General features: G+C 36.7%; 1 protein-coding gene across 9 annotated transcripts in view; it reads left to right on the top strand.

Annotated features, from left to right (window-relative positions):
• ADGRL2 (adhesion G protein-coupled receptor L2) overlaps positions 1-17313 on the top strand; it is a 124580-nt gene that overhangs the window by 52670 nt on the left and 54597 nt on the right. For all 9 annotated transcript variants that reach the window (XM_062497806.1, XM_062497805.1, XM_062497804.1 and 6 more), the window contains exon 2: positions 1605-1818. In XM_062497806.1, the coding sequence (XP_062353790.1) occupies positions 1605-1818 (214 nt within the window). The remainder of the gene's footprint in view (positions 1-1604; positions 1819-17313) is intronic.

Genomic DNA, 17313 nt, shown 5'->3' with positions numbered 1-17313 from the left:
GGCAAGTTCATGCCCAGTCAAACACCTGGTCCTCTGGGACCTCAGCAGTTGCCTGAAGTAGAGGGAGGCCACCAGCCCCTGGCCTGAGTTCATTACACAGGGCGTACAAAAGCTGGTGCTGGTGCAAGGGGAAGGCAGGGATGTGCAGGTAGAGGAGGGGTGGATGGGAAGATGGGCTCTGGCTGACAGGATGCCACATCCTTAAACTTTTGCTGCTCTAACATATAATATTCTGCATATAGTAGGAGTTTTAATCTACAGAATTCAGTAGAGAAAGTGATAGCCTCTGGTTCATGGGAAAATTTGCTATCAAGGGGTTATCTCAAGTTGTTCTTGATTTTTTTAAGTATTTGCTTCCTTGCTTCTTCCAATGCATCATACCTTTTAAGAAAAGTTTATTTTCTTTGCTTTCAAAAAAACACAGAGCTCTAACTTTCCATTCTTAGCAGCTATCTCTTTTTGCTGTTACAACTGGTCTCCTAAAGCCTACACAGAAATATGAATGGCCTTGTGTTACTGCATTATGAAGGTGTTTCTAAAAACCAGGAAATCCTCCTGAAAATGTGGGATTAACTATTTTAAAGAAATAGGTTTTAAACACTTCCATATTACCCAGCTTGTCTTCCAAAAGTCACACATTCTTTTAAGAAGCAGAAATATTGTTTAATAATAATCCATCAGTAACTCTACAAGAAACTTTAGTATGCAGATAGTTTTATTCTGATGTAATATATTATTTTGCATTAAGAAATGTCTCTAAAAGATGAAACATCTGGATGAATAGCTGAACTCTGTTTTGTTTCTAAAGCATTTTATACTGCTTCACTGGAGAAGTTACTTTTCTTTAGTAATTCTACTAAGCAGAAAAAAACATGTTAAAAATTAAAGTTCTGTGAAATATATTTTTGTGAGAGATGGGGGGATTTTATGCAGTACGTATAAGTGGTACTGATAATTTCTGTATTTGTTTCATTATACTATCTATATGTAGTTAAATTTGTGTAAAAGTCATAGTGAGGAGCACTGGAGTTCCACTAGGTGAAGTGTCAGCATGTATATTGGATCATGTCCATGCTGAGGTCATAAAATAGCTAAGCAAGAGTAACCAGCTCTTCCTGGAGAAAGGGAGGCACAAAGTAAAAAAAGACTAATGAAGTTGGAGCTATGGCTTTGGTCTGTTTTGTGGTTGTATTGTTTTCTTTTTTAAAATCACTTCTGTAAATCCTGCCTGCTCTGCTGCTTCCCACTTCCAGACACAGCCTGTCTGACTGTGCCAAAGGAGTGGAGACAAGCAGAGAGAAAAGAGGTGGAAACTGGAACGTACAGTGTAGCCATGCAGACAGGCACCACTGTCTGCCTTGCCCAGGATTAGAAGCAGTAAAAAGGAATTTCCTCTTTTCTCAGATTAGGGACACAGCAGCCATGGTGTAGGGATGTGACAGTTCCATGAAAGATGCCTCACTTAACATGGTGCCAGGTCAAACTGTGTAGAGCTGTGCTTCCTTTAGCACACAAGAATTAGTGCTTAAGTGGCAGAAAAAGAGTAGTCCAATTCATAATATCCTTTAGGCTCAACCCCATTTTGTCCTTGTTTTTGTTTCAAGGTTTCAGCCGAGCAGCACTACCATTTGGTTTGGTGAGGAGGGAGCTCTCCTGCGAAGGCTACTCCATCGACCTGCGGTGTCCAGGCAGCGATGTTATCATGATAGAGAGTGCGAACTATGGACGGACAGATGACAAGATCTGTGATGCTGACCCTTTCCAGATGGAGAACACTGAATGCTTCCTTCCAGATGCCTACAAAATTATGACACAAAGGTAAAAATATATGTATCATGGTGAGGACTATAGAGGAAAAATGCCTGCATTAGTACAGAGAGAGGTATATACTGAAAGAAACATTGAGTTGTAATTGCCACTTTGCTATTAGGGTAGTACTGTTTCTATCTAATAATATTTAAAGAAAATAAAAGCTACCAGTTTCAGTTAGAGGGGTTGGGGTTTCTTAGTTCTGTAAACAAACATTAAAGTGCAGAAAGATAACTTCAAGGAGAATTAATCAATTCAGATATTTGGAGATTCCTTATCTCCTCGTCTTTCAGGGAGTCAAACAGCCCTGAGAATGTTTCCAAATGGCTGCTATATTTTTTTGGTAAATGCCGTAAGTCCCTGCCGTAGTTCCTAATAGTAGTTCCCTCCAATGGAAAATGTCAGAATGATTACATGCCAGGATGATTATATGTCATTATACATGTGTGTACGAGCATACATGTGCATATCAGCACAAGTAGTGACAGCACTTGACATTCAGAGAAGACAGAAGAACCGACAAAGGATCATAAAATCATTTAAGTTGAAAAAGACTTTTAAGACCGTTGAATCCAACCATTAGGCTGGTGCTGCCAATTCCACCTTTAAATCATGTCCACGACTGCCAGTAAAGTATATTTTTATTACAAGTGGTGCATGAGAGGTCAGATTCACAGAAAATCCTGTGCTAAAGGGTGTATGGGCAGCAGTCACCTATTACTGACAGTTGTGGAAATGTCAGCACAGATCAATCACTGCCATTGCTGCTGGCTTAAACTAAAAGCCTGAATGGGTTCAGGATTGGTTGGAAGTTTTCCTAGGGTGAGGAATCTTAAACCAAAAGGGGGTAGGAATAACCGGGAAGATTTCTGGTGCATGTATATGGATGTGTCAAATGAAATATGCAAGCTGACCTGCCTTCTGTGCTCCATTTCCTCTCTTCTGTTTGAACATGGTAACGCATAGTAACATAGTCACCTCTTAAAAATAGTCTTCCATTTTGATTTACTGATTCACTTGAGTTGTTGTGAGTGGGACTCTTGAAATTTTTTATCATTTTTATATGAATATGCAGATGTTTTCTACTTCTGTAGTCAAATATTTGGGCTGGATCTCAGACTTCAATTTCAAATACTGGAGGTAAATTGAGGATATCAGGTCTTTTATTTATTGTTCTGTGTTGGACCTGTGACTTGTTTTGTGATCAGTAAGGGAAAGGCTCCATCACTACACTATTAAAAAGGTAATATAACTTCATTAAGTCATGTTTGAATTATCTTCTTGTGGTTCTAGCTCGTAGTTGTTAATTAGATCAAGCCAGATTTCCATCGAGACTGCAGCAGCAGTGTCATCATCCTCTAATCTGTCAACTCCCTTTGAAACCACCTTCAATTGCTTTTGTAAATGTAGTGCCGCTCTGTAGACTTCCTTGTTGTGTAAAATGCATGTTGTGTTTTGATCAAAGTCTTCCTTATGTTCACTGCAAATATACAGATTAGGGTAGTCAGAGACAAATATAGAGGCACAATCTTGCTTGAAGTGGCATCAGACTGTTACTGAAAAGCTGAAATTTCAATCTTTCCCTTTCAGTTAATCAGTTGTAAATATATGATAGCAAAGTGTATTTTTTGAACTTCCCCCATCTTCTACTCTTATGCTTTGTTCAGCATTAAAATAAAGTTGTGATCATGTGTAGGACATTGGTTCAGATTATCTATGTTAAAAGAGTTTTTCATTTCTGTTCCTTTTTTTTTTTTTTGTCTGAACAAATGGCAAAGATCACTTGACACTTTGCTTTCTATTTTTGTCTGACATTTATAGCAATTTGGAAGTTTGCTTTCATAGTTTTCTTTCTTTGATCCTGTCATTAAGTAGAAAAGATGTCTATTGTCTTGCTTAATCTTTTCCAAAATTGCTCAATTTGTGCTACATTGCAAGCATAGAAGAATGTTGCAAATTTCTTACGAAATATTAAATGTTCTTATATCTCATTTATTTATAACTGCATCAGTGATTGTAATTTTTTGTTGTCTCAGGCAAATTGTTGTTCGGTACTCAGCACATGTCCTTGATCTGATATATAAAAGTAACACATCAGCTGTATTTTGATGGCAGCGATTGCATAAAAAAATCTAACCTGAAGGACTATCAGGTTCATTGGTTTTCCTTTTTATTTAATTGGTTAGAACTTTCAATGACAGTGAAATCTTTTCTTCTCCACCTTTAGAAATAAGCAGCAATACTTTGGGTAGTTCTACTTAAAATCTTACAGTGTTTACTTTTAAGGACCTTTTTTAATCACTTCAGTCAATCTTGTTACCACTGCATTTGACCGCTCCATTCAGTTTAGGGGTACAGTTAAATGTAGTTCCACAGCAATTATTAAGTACTCATTATTAATTTGCAACATTAATCCACAGCTTTTGCGCAGCAACTACATTTACTGCAATTACAAGGTGAAAACAGTAGCTTAATGAGATCTATACTGTGAAATCTGAAGACTGAAGAATAAGATGAGGTTTCCAGTTTAACACAAAGTTGTGTAATCACGTGCCCTGGTCCTCTTCCAGAGAATTTGAGATAGTAGCACACAGACCCACAGACCTTGCCAGAGTCCACCAATGCATCAACTCTTTCTCAGAATGAGCTGCTACTTAATCATTTCTACCTCACCCTATTCCTTCTCTTCAGCAGTTCTCAAAATATTTTAACCTAATGCCTTCCTAGGAAGCCTGACTAGAACACTAATGATTTCATTGCATTGCTTTTACCTTTGTAAAGTAGTTATTAAATTTTTAGTCCCTGATTGAAATTACATCCCAATTATTCCAGAATAAAGTCTTTCAGATGTATTTAGATTCTATGTAAACTTCAGACTGGCATGGTTGAAATTAAAGCTTTGAAGAAAGAGACTAGACCTTTAGAAAATCCTTCTCCTCTTTCACACTTCTCTGATAATTAACCCCAGCGTTTGCATACCATCAAGTCTGAGAATTTCTACCACATGCTGCAGTTCAGTGCAGAAATAAGCTAATTTCTGGAATATTTGGTGAGCAAGTAGCATAAGTGAGTGGCAGAGGACCCATGTTTCAGGCACGTTTGAGTTCTTAAAATAGTCAAACTCCTCTGTGCTCTGCTGTCCTTTAGCAGGGACAAATCTCCTCTGTTTCCTTTTCATTTAAAAAGAAATTAAATGAACAGGGAAGCTGAAGATGCAAAGCAGCCTGAGGAAATTGCTCTAGTTGCTTGCCCATGAAATTCTCATGAAACTTTGCAGTTCATAAGGCTAATACTGCTCTTTATAGGCATGGCAGTGATTTGGAAATTTACAGCATAAAATTTACTTATGACCTCGTATTATCCATTTCTATGGCAAGGGGATTGCAGGTGGATCTTGTGAGTTCTGTTTAAACCACCTGGATGTTTATTAACATTTTTTGTCTCCAGTGTCTCCTGTGGTCTGGACCATAAGATTTTATTAGGACAAGCACTAAGCATTACCTAGGTACCACATTCAGTATGGGGGTCTGTTTCATTAGCTTAAAAGAATAACAGATATTTAAGAGATATTTCTTAGTATGTACTTAAAATATGTTTTAAATCAAAGGTCTCTTATGTATGTAACTTTATAGTGTAATAATAAGGTGCTAAGGTGGATTCTTGCGTGTTGTGACCATTCTTTTTGAATTACAATGGGGGTTTGTTTAGCAGGAATCATTTTTCCTAGTCCTAAATTTTTTGTTTAGGAGAAGTTCTGGGTTATTTGTTGTCACAACTGGATAACGATCTTTGTGATTCCAGAGCAGTGCAATTAGTTTTGGGATTTTTTTTAATTGACTGTGTATTTAAATATGTACTTGGATGGTGTGGCAGATAGAATTTGGAATAATTTAATTATAAATCTTGATAAATCTTGGTAAACCCCATATTTAAAAAAAATTATGGGTCCGTTCCAATCTGTACACCTTACTTTTCAAGCAGTTGTAGTTATAACTATTGTTGGGTGGGGCTAGTAGAAAACTAATTTTTTGTATTTAAAGAAAATGAAGACTATTCACTTGGAATCTATCGAATCATTCACAAAGATGAAAAATTCAAACATTTACTTTTGATGCCAAAATAGCGTTAAGTTCAGAAGGAAAACACTCTTTCCCTTGTAATACAGGCTAAAAGACCTTGAATTTTTAAATAGGAACTGTATGTTCTCTGATCTGATACCCAGAGTATTGTTGTAAACACTGAAAGGAAGAAAATTCAAAATGTTTAAACTTATTTTGCAGACCATGTAAACATCTACATAAAAATAAAGTAGTCTCACAGTTGGGATACTCAGTTTATTTTGGTTCTGATTTTTGATCTGCAACAGAAAGGCAGTTACATCAGTTCTGCACTGAAATAACCTTTAAATTCTATTATCACCTGCAATTTATACTGTAACTGTGGCTTCTGTGAACCTTACATCTTTGCTAAACACATTTAATCAGTATAATTTTGCTTTCTAAATATGTGCAAACAAGGCAAACCTCATTTTCCATAGGTGAGCTTAAAAATAAAAATATATCAGGTATAATAGATGAACGTATGCAGATGTAATGTTTTTTAGATACTCTTCCATTTTAGAACATTGCTGCAGAAAAATAAAAGGATTGAAAGAGGAATAAATCCTCTTCAGCAGTGTTTGTTTTTTTCTGTTGCATCTATCCTGTCCTATCTATAGCAGAAGCAACACATGCACATTCAATTACCATGTCCATCATGACACCAGTGACGAGTTCACGCCTGGTTTTTTGTTACCATGAACTTTTCTCACATGGCAATGCCCTTAACCTGTTATGTCCATCATCTCTGTGAGACAGCTGCACTTCAGCAGAGGGATTTCAGAATGTAAGTGATGCACCCCTGCCCTGCTGAGTGACCAAGGGAAAGCTGAAGGAAGCAGCATAACCATTCCTTCTCCTGGGACTTAGTTTTTCTTAATCCATCCCATGGGAGATCAGAACACTGGAGATTTTTCCTTTCCATCTATTCACACGTCCAAGAAATAGGTCATTTTGAAAAATCCTATATATAAATGAGTGAAACATTTTTGAAAGAAAACAAAATGAGTAGTATTCCAAAGAAGACTCATCTCTCAAGCCCTCTTTCCTGTTCCTGCTTGTCAGATCTGCAGAGAAAGCACTGTCACACCGTATTAGTGTCCTTTCAGATGAAAACAAGTTTGGTGTGTTCCGTAATGTGAGTGGATAAAGCAAATCATCCACTGGACTCCAGGCTTGGGTGGACAGCACTGGGAAAAATCTATAACCGATGAATCTCATTTGTCATAGCAAAAAGGTGAAGTCAAAAGGAAACTTGGCACAGGGTGCTTTGCTGGTAGGATGCAGAACCTGCTGTGGGTCACTGCAGACCAGAATTCTACCCTGTGCAAGGCTTTCACAGAGAAGTATTTCAGAGCCTCTTTCAAAAACAGTTCCTTCAGACAGAATGCAGGGTTGATTCAGTGTTTAAGCTGCAGCACACTTCAGATTGGAATTTCTTGGCATGACTGACGGCCTTTTTCACAGGTTGGATATTATCCTCTGCCATTTGGAGCTGCCTGTAATTGAGGTAATGGCACACTGCACTTCGGGGGTCTGCCAGGCTTAGGCAAGGGCTCTGCTGACCCTTGCTGCTCTCCTTGCTTTTTCCCTTGCGTTTCCTTCTGCAGCCGAAGGTTACCCCTCTTTGCTGAAGATACTATCAGTTGACAAGTGTTTTCAAATAAGAGGTACACCTTGCCTTTTTCTGCTTTCTGCATGTATTTCCTTTTTATGTCAGAGAAATCCCAGTGCTGATGACAGGGTAGCACAGGCTGTTGTGGATCGGGTACGTTCCTGGAATTTGCACGTGTGGGAAGTTCTGTCGTACTGATGCTGATCTCACAAACAAGGACCTTTTGCTTTGGCATGTCAGCACTTTCTGTTCCAGCTTGCTTACAACTGCTTCACAAAACATTTACCATACAACATTATCAATATTACATGTCTTTTTCATAAGCACCCTTTTAAAATGAAGACTTCTATTAATCTGAAATAGTACAGCAGTCAACCCTGTGACTATTTTGATGTAGCAGAAGCTTAGCTTTTCACAATACCGAGCTGTGGCCAGATTGGTTTGTGCTTTGCTTTCTATGTGTTAGTCATAAGACTTAGTTATGACTCAAATACAAAGAAAAAAGCAGAAATGCGTGTTTTCATGAACAAGGCAGAATCACAGAGCCTAGAAGGATCCTGAAATACGTTGCAGTCCTTGGTGTTATTACAGCAGAATGCAGTAATACCCATGACTGAGAAGAACCTTTTCTGGCATTGTGTATTTTCACCATCATTAATTCTTCATATGAAAGTAGTAGGTCTAGATTTACTCATTAAAAGCAGGGGATTTTATTAATGGAGTTGTTCTATCATGGCATTACTTAGTAAATTAAATACAAATCCTCATATTACAAGGTTCTTAGCAGTCAGGTGAGGGGAAATAGCTGTCAGTGGTACTTGATCATCATTTTGCAGTGTGTTCTATTTTAATTTCCTGCAGATGAAATTTTACTACACACGTGCAAACACGTAACACACAGGCACGTGGCTGTAGTCACAACATTGGACAGGCTACAAAAGAAACAAAAAAAAGAATCATTCATATCAACTAATTACATTTAAAATTTAGATTTAGTTTACTTCAAAAAATAGGGGATTCATTATTTTACTAGGGTAGCTTGATATTCTAGTTAGTGTTTTCGTATCTTGTATTCAAGTAGTTTTCTTCCCTTATTATTGGCAAAACCACAATCAAATTCTTCTTTAGTCAGCATGTCTCTTATCTGGCAGGATCATATATACACACTCATCAGTCTCTCCTTGCTATTCATGGGGTGAAAATAAATGTAACTAACTATACCTATATATACATAAAATTTTAAGTATTATATGCTGTTGCTTGTGTATTTGAGCATCATAAAAATATATGCTTCAGCCTGTGATTTTCTTGTGTTTTTTTTTTCTGCTTGCTGAAATGGGCTTTACTAGGCGTGCACATTGTTTGGCCCAGTTAATCACGTACTATGTGTTTTGGTTATGTAATTATCTCTCTTAATAATTTGCTGATTTTTTGAGAACTTCACTGAGACAACATTGCTTAACCTTCAGCACTTTCAGTTGAATTTTGTGTCCTCTTGAATGAGTTTGCATGAATTTTACATGTTTTTTTAAATTTCTAGTCTGGCCACTGTAAGTTCCTGGTTCAGTTGCAGTCAGAACTTTATTATTAAAAAGTTCTGATTTACTTATATATTGCTGCACCAAATTTAGTTCTTATAGAATAATAATATAAGAGTTGAAGCATATTAATTCCTCCCACCCCAATAAAACCTCTATAATACTTAGCCAAAACATCTACATTATCTGATAAGTTGATTTAGGACTTTATACATGTGTTCATACAGCCATTTATCTCAACCCTTTCTGAGGAGACCTTTATTAAGCTGTGATGACTGCTGAATATGAAATGTAACCAAGATTATTTTTTTATTCAAATACAATTTAAATATTCATCAAAGAGGAGTTATGCTTGAAACTGACAGAGACTATTAACATCAAAAAATATAATTAACTGCACTGGGTATCATGAAGCAGAGTTAGCCAAATAGCCGAGAGGTCTAATTGCTCCAGAGTCTGAGAAGCAATAGTTTTATTTTATACTGTTGCTGTGGAATTAATAGTGATGTGGTTTCCTGTGCGAGGCAATTAAAAGCTGCCTGTTAAGGTTCATTGCACTATAGGAAATCTGTTGAATATCACTTAGTAAACAGAACTGACATGGAAAAGGTACATGAAGATGGGCAGAGCAGGATATAGATCATAAATTAGGACAGATTAATATGAATTAAATATATCTAAGTAAATTATGAGTACTTTCTAGTGTTAAAAGTCAGCAGTAGCCATGAAAGAGAAAATTTTTCATTAATAACACAAAGGAAATAGAATTTAAAGATTATTACAGTGAAGATGTTTAATTCAGAGGAAAGAAATAGAAGAGTAACATGGGTTTAAAAATTAAAAACTATCTACAGAGTAGTATAGAAATTAGCAGATCTCATATTCTGTAAATTTCCTTCTGCCAGAGAGTAATCTCCTACTTACATTAAAAAGAACCTTCTGACCTTTGTGGCTCAATTAAGCTTTTAGTTGTATTCAACAAGAAAAATCTTCTTTATTGAATCCCATAGATTTTGCCTGTGTCCAGGGTATACATTCTAAAAAGAGGTGGCCATATTCGTGGTATTTTGACATTAATGAGGTTGCTGGAATGGAAGAGTTTGAGGATCAAAGATACAAGCAATGGTGGCATTTTACAGCATTTATTTTTTTCCCCTCACTAATAATAAAATTGCAATTTAATTGCTTAATAAATGGGCCATGATTACTGAAAGGCATAGATAATTTCCCTCTCTCCATTTTATCTTCTCCATATTGCAGAACAATAATTAGCAAAAATACTACTGCCACAATTGAAATAAGTTTTTATTTTTTTTCCTTCATGTAATAACTGTGAGTGGAAGGAGTTAGTATGTGTGTCCTTTAGTCTAGTATGATACTCAGCCTCTATGGTTTTTAAGAAGCAATCTGAACAAGTAATGTCATAGTGGTAAAATAAAATCACACGAAGAATTCAACTAGAATTCCTGCTTTATATAAAGATTGGCTGCCTGTTTCATACATTATTTAGCAGACTTACCCTGTTTATATCAGTGACATAAGAGTGCGTGCTACTTTCTCAGAAGAGCGCTGTCTTTGCCGCTTCACAGCACAGTGCCTTGTACTCCCAGGCTTGCACATGGTGTTAGCAGATATTTAAAGCACTTCAGCTTAACATTTTATAGGTCATGATGAACTGAGCCTATAAAACAAGTTACTGCAATGAAGTTAATGCAGTCTTAAGAGTTTTACATAGACCGAATACTCAATACTCAGGATATTTTTAGCCCACTGTAGACATGTCAATGGGAAGGAAAGGTTCTTACCACGAGGAATTTTTTTCCATGTCTAACCTGATTTACAATACACTTGCAATGCAGAAGCTTTACTACAAATTTACTATTGAAAGCCTTTTCTTTCAGGTTTACCCTGTAATACAGTAACTGTAGGAACCTTTGATTTCAAATTGTTTTACTACACACACATACATATACACACATACACTTGAAAAACAAACAAAAAAAAAACCGACAAAAAATGAGGCAGAAAAATAATTTCATTGGGCAAGCTGCTCTGACCAAAGTGATACACTTTGAATACCTTGGAGGAAGACATCTTACTCCTTCTCAGTGACACCAACCTGTACAATGTTTCATCTGGCAAGATGGGTATTTTGCTGTTGTAGGTGCAAAGGCAGCTATATTCCTTTCTTAGTAGCAATCTGTGATCTTAAACCTTATTGTTCATTGTTTCTCAGATACCTTGCTTCTGGTGGTATATATCTATATATATAATGAAGGTGCAATTTGGAAATGTATTTAATACACACCTTTTTGCAGCACTGTAAAATAGTTTGCCATAACTCAAGAGTTTGTGTTCTGTCTATTAAATACTTTTATTTTGGGCTGAATTGGAAGTGTAGCAATAATGTGACAGTTCTGAACCCATAATCTTGCCCTGTTTACTGAATTTATTGCAGAAATTGAGTTCAACTGTACTGTTACACTCATGAAACTGTAGGTGTTTTCTCATCTAGGATGTAGCAGCAGTGATATTACTTTCAGTATATTATTCTGGTGCCAGCATCACTGGTGGGTATGAAAAACATAATTTACTTCGTGTATTTAGCTTTCTTGGATAATTTTGCTGCCTTTGTGACAGAGATACAGCAAAAGAACACCTCCTGGAGTCACATTTAAAACAGGAGAACTTTGGGTAATGTACTGTAGACAGAACACATATGAGTTAGAGCTCACTTATCATGAATGCCATCAGCAGTGCCTTGTTGCTTTCTTATCAGCCACTTCCTGCTGTCAGCCCAGTGCTTATTTCAATAGTAAAGGATTTGCATCAAATGGAACAACAGTGTTATGTATGGCTAACATGAGGTTTTTAATTGTGCAGGCATATGAGACTCCTTCAGTGGGTGACAGTTTCATAAAAGGATTAGATCATGAAGAATTTTGACACAATTAAAGATTATCTGTGCACTGACAAAGTGAAGCCAGTGAATTTTCTGATATATGTTTTACAGCGGTGAATCTGCTTGGCTCGTGTAAAAACCAGCTGCAGAATAGACAGATTCTGGATTTTTGCAGATGTGGGAGGATTTTTGCAGATGTGGGAGCAAGCAAACCAAAGCAGTCCCCTAAATTTCACTGGACTCAAAACTGGAAGTTCCAGGAACCAGAGAGTGCACAGTTCAAATCTGTAACTTAATCCCTTAAGTGCAGATTGCAAAGAAAAAGTGGGATTGTGCTTTCCAAGTTAGAGCATCTGCATACTTTTGCAGGGGAAGTATTATACCTAGAAGCCCTGCAAGCTTTCCAGATGATAATTAGATCCAGACATTACTGTGGGTAATGAATAACAGTGCTTTTGTGACAGGCATTCCTCTCAGAAGAAAAGAAAGTACTTGTAGTGAGGACTCTCAGACACATTTTAATAGGAAATGACACCACTGTTACAGAGTTGATTAAAGATCTACCAAGGGACAGCATTTCTGGAAAAAAAAAATCAGCAGATGAAATGAGAAAAGTTGTAATTTTATTATTAGTTATCAGTTAAATATGTGCAACTTTAAGGCCAAGAAATCTGCATAAAAAATTATGAGACAAAGGGCTGTACCTTCTTGCTAGCAGATTGCACTTTTATAAATCTCTTAGAATTACCAAATTGTCTTTTGCCTCTTGCTCAGCATTTTGCTCTGAGTTCTGTTGAGCTGTATAAATGAGCCACTCTGCAGCCCTATGGAGTTGGTGGATATGCAGCAGTGGGCACATGGCCTCTGTTGATGAAAATGATAACCCAAAAAGGGGATATTCCCCAAGGCAAGTTTACAAAAAACAATTTCTTCTTTTTCATCCTGTAAAACTGATCTTACATGCAGGATCTCTTGCATTATTACGAACTCTAATCCTCTGAGTGGGTAATTAACGGACCAGAAAAGTCATTTGTGGAAAAAAAAGAGCCATAAGGGTGAAAAATATTTCTCTGCTGAATGATCTTTAAGGAGTAAATAATTACAAGAGTGAGAGGTTTGGGATGACCAATCTAAATCTGAGCATAATTAGGATGAACACAGTTTGAAAATTGAAGCAGTTGGCATGTGCAACAATTCTCATTTCAGAAGACTAATTAAATATTTAAAAGCCCAAAACCTCTCTCTATTCACAGAAAAATAACCTGCCACAGAAGGGTCTGTAACTTTGCAGATAATTAGGGAGGGTTATAGGGGAAAAAATCACAGATCAGCTCCAAGGTTCTGCAAGGTCACATCTTATTATGGTGTATCTTTTATATGGTCTGATAACAAGATCTTGCTAATTTAATCTAAGTAGGGCATCCCATAGCGATTTCCCATTCCCCTTGTTAAAAATATGATCATTTTTCCATATGCTGCCTGCAATAGGTGAACATTTTTATAAATAATTTCTCCTAAATGATACAGGCTATAATATTTTTAATTATTCAAGGTGAATGCATGTGTTAAAGTTGAGTTAGGATTGTGCCCACTGCATGCCCCATATGAAGTTGTCCTCAGCTTGCCTGTTGCACAGGGAAACCAAAGGACTGTATGGAAACTGGTTGTCTCAGTGGCCAATTCTGTACATGACTAAACCTTAATTTCCTGTTGGAGGCAAAGTAGCTTTTTGTTGAATATGCTTTTCTGTGAGCAGAAGAGATGTGTTAAACTCAGGAGACCCATAGCGAATCAAGCTGAATTTGCATTGCACAGACGTGGAGATCTGGTAGAAGTGTGAGCATTGAAAGTGTACGAAGGCTTCTGTTTCAAAAGTTGCATTAACAAATCATACCTGTCATCTAAAATACCTTATTTCAGTTACTTAAAGTTGGTGATTGTTAAATATGTATTTCAGATCTGTGCAAATTAACATGAAGGATAAGACGACATGTTCTCAGTATTGTAATTCTTCAAGTTATTCATTTAATAGTGACTCAGAAGCTGTCTTAAGTTACATAACTTAACTTTAAGCATTATGAATCTGCTGCATGCCAAGCTATGGATAAAAAAGATCAACCGTGCTGCAAAAAAGGAATTCTAAAGGGTTTTTACTCCTATCCTATACTCTCTGCCAGGTAGTCTCTTCTGCAAGTCTGTTGCAGTGTTATTCCTAAGGATCAGACACCGTGCTTCAGGATTTTCTCTTGGATTTTCTACAGCTCTGCTCTAGCACTGTGCCTCAGAAACAAATGCCCCTTTGTAAAGCTATGGGTTTATTTAAAGCCCCACGTTTCTCCCTTGGAACCTGCTCAGCAGACGAGGCATGGTGCTGCCCTCGTGCTCATTCGGTGTGAACAATCTGTGCAAATTGCTCAGATATGACAACAGTGCTGCACTCCTAAAGTTTTCATTAGTAAGCATAGCTGCAGGCTATTTATTTTGTCTAAATGGCGAAAGATTTAATTGGATCTTTTGAACTTATTACTTTTCAGCAGTGTGGATCTGATTGGTTTAGCTGGTGTTCTGAGATGTTCACTGCCTGTAATCCCTTGCTGCAGCTTGCTTGCAAATATGCATGCATGTAAATAATATGGCAATTCTTATGATGAAAATTACTGTATTTCCCTTTCTTTTTCCTCAGGTGGGGTTGCATTAGAAACATTTTCTCGAAAGAACAGTTCTCTTCTTCTTCATATTGTTATGGGGTTTGGGTTTTCACCTATGCAGACCTTACCAGGAGATTGTTCCATTTACTTTGCACAGCTCATTGCATCTTTGATACTTAGTTTTACTGTCCTTGATTTACAGCCATCTCCTCACAAACTCCAATTGGTCTAGTACACCTTTGGTATATGTGGTAGAAAGCAGTAGAGATAGAAAAGCAGTATTATAAAAGCACCTAAAAATACTAAGAGAAAGCAGGAGCTATGTATTCCACTGGAATCCACTTTTTTTCCTTTTTATTATTTTTTTCCCTGTCCCTGTTTTATCTGATGCTCCAGTTTCAGGTCAGTGATAACCCCATAATAATAGCATTTACACCAATAAGAAGAGTATTAGAACAAGGATGAACTGTAACAAGAAAAACTATTTCTGATAGCTTAGATGTGAGTAAGTGAGAAGATTCCTCATTTTAACAGTGACTGCTTTGAACTTAGAGACATGAATTCTAAAAGGCAAATGGGTCATAACTAAATGTTTTAAGTTGTAAGAAGAGGTTGAAAGCAAGAAATATAGTTAAATTACTTTGCCATACAAGTCTTATACACATTCATTGATAGTGAATCAGACTGGATAATTCTAAGAAAAGGCCTGTGGGAGTTGTATATTTTATGCTGTGTTTTATTGTCTATTCGGAGTATTTATGCTTAATGTGTACCCTTAGACTCCCACAAGATTACACCATATAAAGAAAGCACAATTAAATATTATTGCCATTTTTTATTGGGCAAATGGAAACAAGGCTATGGTGCACCTTCTCTAACAATATTAATTATGCACTGTTTAGCTTCCTTATATGTGTTTACTTGGTAATTAGGAAGATGCAAAAAATCATCAATATTATATTTCAAAAGAAAACAGAGGGAAAAAACACTCCTTTTTTTTTTCTTCGCCCCAAATATTTTTCATCAAAACCCCCCAGATTTATTACTGTAATGGTCATGTTGCCAAGTGCATAGAAAATCTCAGGGCTGGTTCATGAATTTTCAAAAAAAGCTGTAGGATGCCTCACTGCTTTAGCAGTCATAGGTGAGTCACCAACATCTAAACACAACTCTTATGGCCAAATTCTGCTATCATACCTGCTCATGTAGCTCCTTTTTTCTTTTGGATAATGAAAACTATGAGGCACAGCTCACTAAATCCATTTTCTCTCTGTGCTCAGTAAAATAGGTGGTATTTCCTTTTTGGATGCTCATTCCCCTATAATAGTTTTGGGTCTTATAACTTAAAACTAATTTTTACATGAATAAGCAACGTTTTCAGTGTGTCTTCCTGGGTTTTAAAAGGCCAGTCCCAGGATTATGTAACTGTCCTTAGAGGCCTGTGGCTCTGTAGGATGTGTACACTCACTCATCCTGCATGGGAAGGGTAGTGCTTGAGCACTGTGGAAACAGCAGTGATGGCTGGACAATCCTTCAAATCCAGCCTTTATAGGAAGGCTGTTTTTTCTCAGCAGGTCTTTTTTCCAGGCTTTGGTTAGGTTTAAATTGCTCACTCATTAGGTCTCTGTATGTAATAATGTATGGTTTGTGAGGTGAATTTCTAACTCAGAATTTAAATACATTCCTTGAAAGTTATCTACTGTGGCATGTCTTTATGCATACTTATGTATCAAAATACCCCTAAAATAAAATCTCTGCTCTCTATTTTTACATGTAAGTTTTGTAATAAAACATAGAACTTTAGTAATATCTGACGTCTTCATATTTATGTGACTTTGCATTTAATGACAGGAGGAGAGGTTTAGTGAATATGCATAAAAATGCAAAACCACATCTCACGTGGCAGTTGTAGACCATTAGGAATACAGCTGTAAAGACAGCTACTTACTCTGGGTAACGAGCTTCAGGAATTTTTCAGTGCAAGTCATCACATGAAGTACATCCATCCCATATTCCCATATCTTTGCACTCAGACTGCAGCTCACCCAGGGTGAATAAGGAACAAGGAGACCATATGGAGTATGTGGTGCTACAACTCGGAGTTTACGTGCCTCAAGTGGTGTTCAAGCAGGTTGCTGCAGGCAATATGCAGGAACATGCCATCATGCTGGCTTTTAAGTATTTAATCAATATGCTGAAAGAGAAATATCATCAGAACTGACTTGAAAGTTTCAAAACATACCAAGATAGTTTTTTTAATGTATCAACAATGTTACTAAAAATTAATTTTACTTACTAAAAGTGGGTTTATATGGTATCTTTTATTTTTTTTAATAGTGAATTACATGTGATTGTTTGCTGTGTTTTCATTGCACCCTACTTAAAGAAGCACTGCATTCACACAAATACAGCATTAGGAATACCCAAAATTATTTTGATAGCTTTTTTTCTGGCTATACAATAATCCATATACTTTTCAAAATCTCATGATGTGTCTTTTGTGTTACTATCTTTGCCAAAGTTGTATATGCAAAACAAAAGCATTTGAGTGATAAATTTCAATGTGAACATTATTTCATACATACCTTATTTTTGCAAACTGCAAGAGCCACTTGTGAAGGATCTGTTTGTATCTTTCTGTGTCAGATGTGAGTTGCTCATGAAGATGACCTCTTCCCTCAGTCAGTTGGGTTGTTCTATGTAA

Source organism: Cinclus cinclus, chromosome 8, assembly GCF_963662255.1.
Source record: "Cinclus cinclus chromosome 8, bCinCin1.1, whole genome shotgun sequence".
Classification (NCBI taxonomy): Eukaryota; Metazoa; Chordata; class Aves; order Passeriformes; family Cinclidae; genus Cinclus; species Cinclus cinclus.
Note: the sequence above shows the minus strand (reverse complement) of the source record. Positions and strands in the feature narration are given on the sequence as shown.